The following is a 10,897-nucleotide window of genomic DNA, read 5'->3' on the forward strand; positions in this document are numbered from 1 at the left end:
CTGTCAAGGTTAATAGAAAAGTCTACACTTATCTACTACACTACATACTACACTCTTTGACCGGCCCACCCGTTGTATCAGATACACACTCCCGACCGGCCGACCCGTTCATATCAGGTACATATTTCATACAATACCTACCATACACTATCTACCAAAGTCAATAGAATGTCTACACTTATCTACTATACCACACACCATGGGCCCATTGATTGTATCAGATAAATACTTGGTGTCGGCCCACCTGTATTTAACAGAACAATACATTCATCGGCCCACATCCGCTGGCCTGTGTAGAACAGGGATATTTCAACCTCGGCTGTCTGTTTCTATCAAGGGTAAAGTGACTGCAGTATGTGAAAAACTGGGACGAGTTCATAGAAGACGTGCAGACGGTACCAAGTGTGAAGATTAAGAGGGGACGAGAGGATTTGGACAAGGAAAGGGCCAGAGACGCAGACATTGCGAGGTTGAAGGCACAAAGCACACCGTCAATGGCTGCATTGCAGCAGCAGTTCGCGCAGATGGCCACAAGCACCTACCGACCAAACACGTATCGAGCAGCGTTACGCACTCCCACACCACCCAATCCACCACCAGTACTCATGAAAAACCCAACAAATGCTTACTCGTTTCCAACTGCGCCAACATTTCCAGTTCGAGGAGGTTTCAACATGCGAGGAACACCATTCACGCGTATGCAACTAACTAGAGCACAGATTCTAGAAAAACTGTCCGCAATACCTCAACGAAGCAATACGGAGATGGGAGTACGTCAATACGAAGCAGACATAGAGTTATGGCATCGAACACACGGCACAGAAGGGTTCCCGACCATAGAACGACCGTATCCACTCCGCCCAGGAACAGCAATTCTCGGATCGGGAGAATGCTATAACTGTGGCATGGTCACAGAACCACCTCACCTCGGAGCGCAGTGTATAGTCCAGGAACCGTTGAAACCTCAAGAGGCTCGCTGGAGACAACAGGTGGCGGGTCTCCTCAGACGTACAGCTTCACCTATGAACCGACCAGGCTATGCAGTCGCACCAGTGCAATATGTCGCATCAGACATCCACCCAAACTACGGCGCATATCGGGCAACAGCGGCAGCTCCAGTATACACGATAGCGCAACATGAGGAGCAAGGAGGGTGGGATGGACAAGACACTTGGGGCATGCAGGAAGCGGGGTACGACTGGATTCCGGAAAACAGCCTGGGACCACTGCCGACAGCGGACCAGCAGTAGCTCCCATGATAACTAGTCTGCACTCTAACGCGTCATCCACACCAAATACTGTACATGTTATTCCTTCAACTCTCGTATCGACGGATGCAGAATCACTAACCGATACATCGTCTTTGCTTACTACCCCGGTTGTACTTTCATCTATGCCAAACAATTCCATTACTGACGTTTATTCGGTGGACGCGTCCGGCAAATTCATTCCCTCTCGAACAAGTAACCCGTTTTTAACGGTGCCATATCTGCATGGACCTCGTGGAGAGAAAGCACGATTCCTAGCCATTGTTGATAATGGCGCACTGATCAACGCGATGGACACAGCGGCGTACCAGAGAATAGCACGATGTTTAACACCGCTAAGTCCTTCGAGTAGAACCCTTCGCATGGCTGACGGAGCGTTAGTACCATCCACAGGAGAATGGTCAGGAACGGTATCATGGGGACCAATACAAATCAACACAACCTTCGAAGTATTCCCGAGCGGGGGATCATGGCGCATGTTGATAGGTAAACCATTACTCGAACAAGCGCGTGCAATCCACGATTATAGTACTGACTCAATCATGTTACCCCACAAGGAGTCTCAATATCAATTACAGAACTTCTCTACTTACCGCCCCCCTCCCAACTCCATGCCTACCAACAGCCATTAGATTCCCTTCCTCGTCAACATTCATAAAACCCCCTACTATAGAACCTAATACACCAACCGCACATACTATACATAATACCCAAACACAAAGTCCTACATACCCACCAGAACAATGTACTATAGAATCATGGGATCATTCTGCGAGCTTAACGCTACTAACACCCCCATCTAGAGCACAGACAGACGAACGCATCAAGAGATCATCGGATCATTCTGCGAACTCGGGACCATCAGATCATTCTGCGAGCTCGGGATCATCGGATCATTCTGCGAGCTTGGCGCTACCGGTAACCTCAGTCACAACGCAAATGGACGAACGCACCAAGAGATCATCGGATCATTCTGTGGACTCGTCGCAGCCCATACCTCCAGTTATAGCGCAGGTATACGAGCCAACAGAGGTCAACCAGGTGGACAATGTCGAGGACGACAGAACGATACTAGGTGAAGTACCGGACCTCACAGATCCAAGCCTACCTGACGAAATCTATACTAGATTAACGGCTCGAGGACCATTCCACCCACCACGAGTAGAAGCAGTAGTGAACGCAGTCCGTTTTGGACCCAACCTCGATCAAGAACAACTACGCAAAGCGCGCGAACTGGTCACAGAGTTCGCAGATGTGTTCGCACTATCAATCCGAGAAGTGAAGCCGGTAGACTTCATCAAATTTCGCTTGACAATCCCTGAAGAGGCCGTGTTCTCGAAGAAAGTACACCAACGGCCGTTAACGAGGCCGCAACGGGAGTACCTATTTCCAGTCCTAGATGACATGAGACGAGCGGGGATTACGAGGTTTATACCTGCAGACGAAGTAAAAGCGGTAGCGTCAACTGTGTTAGTCCAGAAAACACACTCGGGAACTAGTCTATCGTTGGACGACATTCGACAAATTGTGAATCAGCAGTGTATCGAACTCGGTGAGCCCCCGGATTATGATGTTGAGATGAAATCTTCACCCGCTCGCAACCCAGAACCAGTAGACCCAGCCAAGGTGAAATGGCGAATATGTCAGAATTTTAGGGACGTAAACAAGGTATCCGACGTAGCGGCCACGCCTCAAGGAGATATCTCAGCAAAACAACAACGGTTAGCGGGACACGAGTACATATGCGTGTTGGATTTTGCGGCGGGATTCTACGCGATCCCAGTAGAAGAAAACAGCCAACCGTATCTGTGCTTTTACACAGAGGGACAGCATCAGGAAATCGACCCGAAATTGATATGACCGGATATAATTGGTAATCAGCAAACATTATTACAAGTCATGTTTTAGCCTTAGATATCATTATCATGGTGTCACACATATATGAACTAAGATATGACTATGCAAGACATGTCACCTTGATGTATCTTGGCTATCAGGAAATCAGCACAAACTTGTTGTTCCTAGATTTAGTTGACAAACTCAAATCAACAATCCACTGAATTATATAAGATTATATACAGAGATAAAGCTTGATCATAGGCATGACAACTTGGTATTAAATGAACAAACATCAGTCATATTACTTGTGTGCCTGAACTTTCTTGAACACACCACTTTCTAGTATTTTGCTTATAACTCACTAGGAACTTAACCAAAAAATGTCATGAGACTATGGAAAGACTACCCTTCACAAGGGCTACAACTCTGATTTTCATCGGAAAGATTCCCACGGTCTACCCTAGTCATTCCTTATCTTGGTCCTTAATCAAAATCCTAGTCCCTAATAATCAAAAACTCGAAATTTCATCAAGTCTTTCTTTACTATTGTATTCCTGTTGGTATTCTTAGTCTTAATAAGCAAACATCAGTCACATTATTTGTGTGCCTGAACTTTCTTGAACACACCACTTCATAGTGTTTTGCTTATAACTCATTAGGATCTTAACCACAAAATGCCATGAGACTATGGAAAGACTACCCTTCACAAGGGCTACAACTTTGATTTTCATCAAAAAAGTTGCCACAGTCTACCCTAGTCATTCCTTATCAAAATCCTAATGTTGATTTTCATCGAAAAAGTTGCCAGTCTACCCTAGTCATTCCTTATCAAAAACTCGAAATTTCATCAAGTCTTTCTTTGATATTGTATTCCTTTGGTATTCTTAGTCTTAATAAGCAAACATCAGTCACATTATTTGTGTACCTGAACTTTCTTGAACACACCACTTCGTAGTATTTTGCTTATAACTCATTAGGATCTGAACCACAAAATGTCATGAGATTATGGAAAGACTACCCTCGACAAGGGCTACAACTTTGATTCTCATCAAAAAAGTTGCCACAGTCTACCCTAGTCATTCCTTATCAAAATCCTAGTGTTGATTTTCATCGAAAAAGTTGCCAGTCTACCCTAGTCATTCCTTATCAAAATCCTAATGGTAGAGTATTGTATTAGACTTAGAAAGTATCATATTTTATTTCAAGTCCAATGGATATGGTATATATATCAGTTGCTGCCTAGATATATACAAGGTCATGTAGTCTAATGGTAAGTGATGCTCGAAAGTGTGTGAATTGATCAGGTGATCTCAGGTGGTAAGTTGTAAGCTCGAGAGTTCTAACCAAGCAAGTGGCATAAATTCAAATAGAAATAATGATTAGTAGTTCTTTTATTTTACTGACCATAATATTGAACATTATACAGGCCAATTGTGTGACAGTTTTGTCTGAAGTATCCTAGCATTATAATACATTGTCAAGGATGGCAGGTATTTGCAATATGTATCATATTTGTGCCTTTGGTGGTTTCTGCCAGTGGAACCTGCCTATCTAAAGCTTTGTCTGGCCAAGTTCAATTATGATAGATATTATATAAATGTTATGATATATAAAGCTTTATAAAGCTATGTCATTGTCGAGTCAATTTCCTGATGGGGGATACGAAGCATACGAGCGCATGCCAATGGGGGTGCAAGGAGCCCCATCATGCTTCAGCGACCTCACAGCACAAGCGCTACACGACATAATGATACAACTACTCCTCGAGTTGTACGTCGACGATGGCGCTATGTCAGGTAATGTATTCGACGAACTGTTAGCACGCTTACGCTTGTTTTTTCTTAGATGTAGGGAGAAAGGCTTATCGATCTCACCGACTAAAACACAATTTTTTATGGAGGAAGTCGTTTTCGGTGGATCGCGAGTTGGTCGCAAAGGTATACGACCAGATCTAGCGAAGATCGCGGCTGTAGCAGAATGGCCAGTGCCATCAAATCTCTTAGAACTAATGAGATTTCTAGGTCTTACAGGATATTTTCGGCCGCTCATCAAGGATTACGCGCGCTTAGTACTACCGCTAACTGACCTTCTCCGAAATCTAGATAGACCGCCGCCTAGTGCACAAGGAGGTAAACAGAAGTATAGACAATACTTACGAGAGCGGAACTTAGATTCGTACTGGGATCAACGACACGCGAAAACCTTCCTCAAACTTAAACAAATTTTGATTTCAGAACCTATCCTACGTGCGCCTCAGTTCGACGGAACACCCTTCATTATCACAAGTGATGGGTGCAAGGATGGGTTTGGAGCGGTGTTAGCTCAACGAGTCACTTCGCAGGGGCCCAACGGGGACACGATCACCACCATCCATCCTATCGGTTTTGCGTCAAAACGCACGTCACCGACCGAAGAGCGCTACAAACCATACCTACTCGAGTTCGCCGCCATGAAATTTGCATTCGACCAGTTCGGGGCAACGGTCTGGGGATTCCCGGTAGAGGTTGAAACAGATTGCACCGCACTAAGGGACACACTGCTTAGTGATAAGCTCTCGACCATACACGCGCGCTGGCGAGATGGAATACTAGCTTACCAAATAGTAGCGGTACGACATCGACCAGGCGTAACCAACACCGCAGCGGATGCGTTAAGTCGACGCATGTCTGGACGACCACGAACGGATGGAGACGGGAGCACCTGGACAGTCAGCGAAGACTGGGAAACAGCCCACGGCCTAGTAAATGATCTTCTATTAGTACAACCAACTGACTCGGTGATTTCAGACCTACGGGAACGCTTCAAACAGGAACCCTTGTTCCTCGAAGTCATAGAAGCTATACTCAACCTAGATGGCAGAAAACCCGAACGCGAACGTCGCAGAGCACGCTATCGTGCCCTAGGGTATATGATTGATGAAGGACGCTTATGGCGTATAGCAGATGGGAAATCCACGAGAGCACGAGCGCGAATAGAGTGCGTATTGCAACTAGAGGCGATGGAGTTAGCAAAACAAACGCACGCCAACAACGGGCACTGGGGTAGGGATCTTACCAAACTCCAGCTAATGGATCGCATCGTCAGCCCGCGACTCGATAAGTCTATAGTCAACGCACTCTTGGAATGCCCGCAATGCAAAAATTTTGGGTCAGCGCAACTACACGCACTCATGTACCCCATCACGCGACGTCACCCCTTCGAGCTTCTAGTCACAGATTACCTAGCACTTCCAAAAGGTAAAGGCGGATACCATAATGTCTTGCTAATCCTCGATACCTATTCACAGTACGTCTGGGGGTTCAAGTTAAAAGTTCACGGCACGGCAAAGACAACGGTAGACGGACTCGAGACGATCGCACACACCTTTCGCCCACCGGACACGTTTATGACAGACGGTGGCTCGCACTTCGACAATGGGATCGTGCGTACGTGGTGCACAGCGCACGAAACCAAACACCATGTGGTAGCGGCATATGCTCCATGGATTAACGGACTAGTGGAAAATGCGAATGGGAAGTTGTTGGGGCGTTTGAAGAAGCTGTGTAGCCCAGGTCTAGGAGAGGACGAATATGAGGGCGTGGAGTCAGAGAACCTGGCCAAAACATGGCCAGATCACTTCGACAATGCCATTCGTCAATTAAACGAGCGCATCATCCCAGCATTCAAGTTCTCGCCCAAGGAACTTATGTTAGGGCTCGTCGTCAACACAAATCCAACACCAATTGCGAACGCATCCGTGGAGCTAAGCACATCAGAAGTCGACGTGCACATGGCGTATGTTGAACAACAACGCCTCGATGGCGCAGACCATACCGTGGCGCACACAGCACAACGCAAAGCGGCGTTCGATCGTAAGGTTCTTCGGTCACATGCAGGTGAAGTAGTATTCGAATCTGGACAGTTAGTGCAAGTCTACGCTAATGCTTTAGAATTTACCATGGCCTCGACACGCAAACTACAGCCACGATGGTCAGCGCCACGGCGTGTCATCACTAGAATCGGCAATTCTTACACACTCGCAACCTTGGAAGGGTTCCCACTTAACGGATTATTCAACGCACGACGTCTACGGAGATTCATACCACGAAACGGTACAGCACTAGCAGCACTACAGAACGCTATAGGCGAATCAAGCATGAATGACGAAGAAGAACCCACTGCAGAGGAGCAAGAGTTGGATATGGAAGCAGAGATTGCAGAAGATTTAGATGATGACGAGTAGCACATCACGCGTCCCCGGAGGGTCGCACTTCTGGGGGGGGCATATGGAGCGGAGCGATCTAGCGGGACTCGGACGGATCTGGTTTAGGCAGAAGCAGGGGTAGCAGGGTGTTAGGAGTCCAGGGGAGTTCGGGGTCGCAGCAGTAGGCACTTGCATGTAGAACACAGAGACAGATCATCATCATCATCATCGTTGTCTAGCATCTTCCTTCGTCGCTCCTGACCATCGTGCTGACCAGTCCAGCGGCCAGATTTGTTCAAAAGAAAACACGTCGAGAAACTCAGCAACAAACTACCTTAGTATGGCCCTCAGGACTCAAGCATCAACCATACTGCACGAATGTGAAAGCAGAAAAACAACTCACCGCCACACTACATGCACATAAAGGCGATCTAACACGTCGGTGAGTCAGGTGGTTAAATCCGGGACGCGACTACTCATACTCATGCATTGACGCATATGAACGCAGTCTGAGCAGCCGCTCTCAGACACACAAAAGAAAGGACACCTCTTAATGTCAGTATTACTAGCAGATATCGATGCTGTCAAAGCAGCAATAACGGCCAGGACACAGGAGAAACTCATTGTTTGTGGGGAATCAGAGGATGGTATATGGGGTCAAATAAATCTGTGGGGGATAATGGGAAGATGCCTTGTTTTTATGTGCTGAACATCGTTAATATTGTCTTTCATGGCAATGTATAGAAGATGTCTGCTTAATGCCAGCGTTATAACTTATTGCCACCTATGCTTCACCTTGTGAAGCTAGGTCTGCGAAATTAGTGCGAATTGGCAACGTCGGACCGTGGTCCAGCCTGGCTATCACCTCAAAGTCCACAAACGCCACGACGTGGCGGCTCAACGTTCTGAATAGGGTTTATCTAACACCACTGTAGAACCAAGTGGGTGTATTTCCTAAGCACATCAAGAGAGGGGCACGCGCGCCGGTCACGTGTATGATCACGTTCCCGAACTGCGCGTGGGCCTCAGTGAATTCAAATCACTAGTTCAAAGCTTTGGTTCTTCATATGCCAACATTCCGTGCCCTCAAAACGCTCGTGCGGTCGCTATCCACCACCGCCAGATCCGCACCAGAGCTCGTTGGCACGGCTCCTCCGCATAAGTGCTACATCTTCTTGCACACCCCACAGCCGCCCAGCGAGTATCCCGCCAAGTACGCAACCCCCGTCCAGCGCGCGCTCCTTCTACGCACCGCTAAATGGGGCGGGTCTGTCAACTTTGCGTGGTCTGAGGACCAACAGTCTGTCCGTGCACCACCGCCTGGGGAGGAAGACAAGCAGGAATATCATTTGACAGCGTTTACGCATCCGCGTGGAAAGCTGGAGGCTAGGGTATCTATGGACAATATTGAGGAGGTGGGAGAACAGTTGAGGGTGCACGCTGAGCTCGAGGGTGTCTCCAGTACTACGTTCCCGGATTCAGATGATGTGCATCTATATATCTGCACGCATGGTGCGCGAGATTGTCGGTGCGGAGACATGGGGGGAGCAGTTGCCCAGGCTATAAGGGATGAGCTCCGCAAGCGCAGAGATGCGGATCCGAGTGATCCGAGTACCTGTATTAAGCTTGCAGAGGTAGCACATGTCGGAGGGCATAAGTATGCACACGTCACATACTCTTCACCAAGCCCGATCGCTCATGCACAATCCTAGATACGCAGCAAATCTCCTTGTGTACCCGCACGGAGAATGGTATGTTTGACACTACTGATCTGTGCGCATGTATTCATCCAATCTTAATTGTAAAGGCTAGGTGAGGTGGAGCCCGAAGATGTTCCAGAAATTCTGGATGCTATTCTCGCGTTGCCAGCACGCCCTCGCAATGCTTACGAAAAGCCTCTGTCTCCGCGCCACTGGAGAGGCCGCATGGGGTTGAGCAAGGACGAGCAGCTCGACCTCTTCCAGCGGACTTGCTCATGATACATATAGAGTGCACATACCATAGTGCCAGTATCACACCCTAGAAACACACGCATATTCTATATTAGACAGCAAACCACCTCCTCTGATACAGAGTGTGTACGATCATCTATTGTTTCAGCCATACGAAGCTTGTCCGTGTCGGAAGCTCCGTATTCACTGCGACCTCCTCCAAATTCGCGCCTCCCTCCGTTCGCTTGAACACCTTGACGCCCGCAGTGCCCGCAAATCCGGCAGCCACGATATATGCATCGCCTCCCTCGCCGGCCTGTTGGCCATGCATCATGCCGCGGATCTGGTCCAGGCCCGTGTACACCTGGTTCCTCAGCACCAGCTTGTTATCCACCTTCTCGAAAATGGCGATCGTGTCCCCACGCGGGTCCTGTACACCAACGTTGCGGTTCGAGGTGTAAATGTAAGGGATCGGGAACTCGGCTGTTGGGAGCGGGATAAGGACTTCGGCAGCTGCGAAGCTGGAGCCTGCGGGTTGATAGTATGGGACGATGGATACGTTGGAGATGATGGGGGTGGAGAAATTGGGGTATGCGGGGAAGTCTTGGAGTGTCAGAGTGCTTGCAAGCTCGTGGACCGTGTAGAGCTGGTTCTCTGCGTGCTTGCTTAGCGAGATGGAATTATGAAAGGGGATATGCTCACCGTAGATCTGAATGTGCCGTGGGCCGCTGCCAATCGGCTGCGCGATTTGACCATGTACTGAGAAGTCACCTGGTGACCCGTTCTGGCCAAGACGCCAGATCTTATCGTTGCCCTATTACACAGCCGCTTGTGGTGAGTGGAAAGGCCACAAATCACTGATGAAAGGACCCTAAACACACCTTGTCAGGGATCAACAGCTCCTCGCCGTATTGATATGCCATGTGTGGTTCGGACACCCCCTGCGTTCCCGTGGTTGGGACAGGGAACGTCACAATGGTGCTGTCATTGGAGAAATGCAGCGGATCTGTGGTCGTGGGGATCACACGCGCAGTTCCAGAGCCGTACTGAAGTTCATGAAATTCAGCATCCACTTGAAAAAGAGGAAAACATAGACAGGCATAGGAAGTGACAGCAGTAAAGACCACACGTACGTTGACTATGGCTACCTGACCAGTGGTGAGACCGCCACAGTACGGCGGGCCGCTTCCTCCAGAGTATGCAGTATCGACAAGGGTGAGTGCTCCTTCAGGTCCGACCGTGAACGATTGTAGTGCGCCTGTAGGGACGTTCTCGTTCGTTGCACTGCGTGATCAATTACAACCATTAGCAGACACGCGCAGATACTAACAAAGGAGGAGGACACGCACTAAAGAATACTCTTGTTCGTGGGATGCGAAATTATCCACGATGGATTGCCGCCAGTGAGGTACTGGTTCAAGTACGTCAAATTGTTCGTGTCGCTGTTGAACGTATACGACGCGATGAAGGAGGTGTATCCTCCTGCGAGGATAGTAAATTTTACCATAGGTATTAGCAACAAGAGAAAAGTGAGAACAAGCGAGAATGTTAGCGATTACCGGTCACCGGCCCTCATCACTAGGGCTTTTGTATTCGCCTCAACAAATTTTGTCATCGAAAGAACCATATCGTGGAGGGCGAGCCATACGCTCGCACAGATTCACTGGTCACGTTGC

The 10,897-nt window shown here is 48.3% G+C and overlaps 2 protein-coding genes across 2 annotated transcripts; one reads left to right on the forward strand and one right to left on the reverse strand.

Annotated features, from left to right (window-relative positions):
- Positions 1 to 8,339: 8,339 nt before the first annotated feature.
- DEU56DRAFT_824277 (Sucraseferredoxin-like protein) lies at positions 8,340 to 9,119 on the forward strand. Its single transcript, XM_041354243.1, has 2 exons — positions 8,340 to 8,947; positions 9,003 to 9,119. Exons 1-2 carry the CDS (start codon positions 8,358 to 8,360, stop codon positions 9,049 to 9,051), a joined length of 639 nt encoding a protein of 212 aa, XP_041204624.1. The 5' UTR covers positions 8,340 to 8,357; the 3' UTR covers positions 9,052 to 9,119.
- Positions 9,120 to 9,274: 155 nt separating this feature from the next.
- DEU56DRAFT_961362 (Lactonase, 7-bladed beta-propeller-domain-containing protein) lies at positions 9,275 to 10,728 on the reverse strand (the record flags this gene model as incomplete). The annotated part of the gene is made up of 4 exons (XM_041359341.1): positions 9,275 to 10,035; positions 10,103 to 10,267; positions 10,355 to 10,505; positions 10,571 to 10,728. The coding sequence occupies 4 exons, from the start codon at positions 10,726 to 10,728 to the stop codon at positions 9,379 to 9,381; spliced, it is 1,131 nt and encodes a 376-aa protein (XP_041204625.1). The 3' UTR covers positions 9,275 to 9,378.
- Positions 10,729 to 10,897: the final 169 nt, after the last annotated feature.

Source organism: Suillus clintonianus (genome assembly GCF_016758775.1).
Source record: "Suillus clintonianus strain FC179 chromosome Unknown DEU56scaffold_85, whole genome shotgun sequence".
Lineage (NCBI taxonomy): Eukaryota > Fungi > Basidiomycota > Agaricomycetes > Boletales > Suillaceae > Suillus > Suillus clintonianus.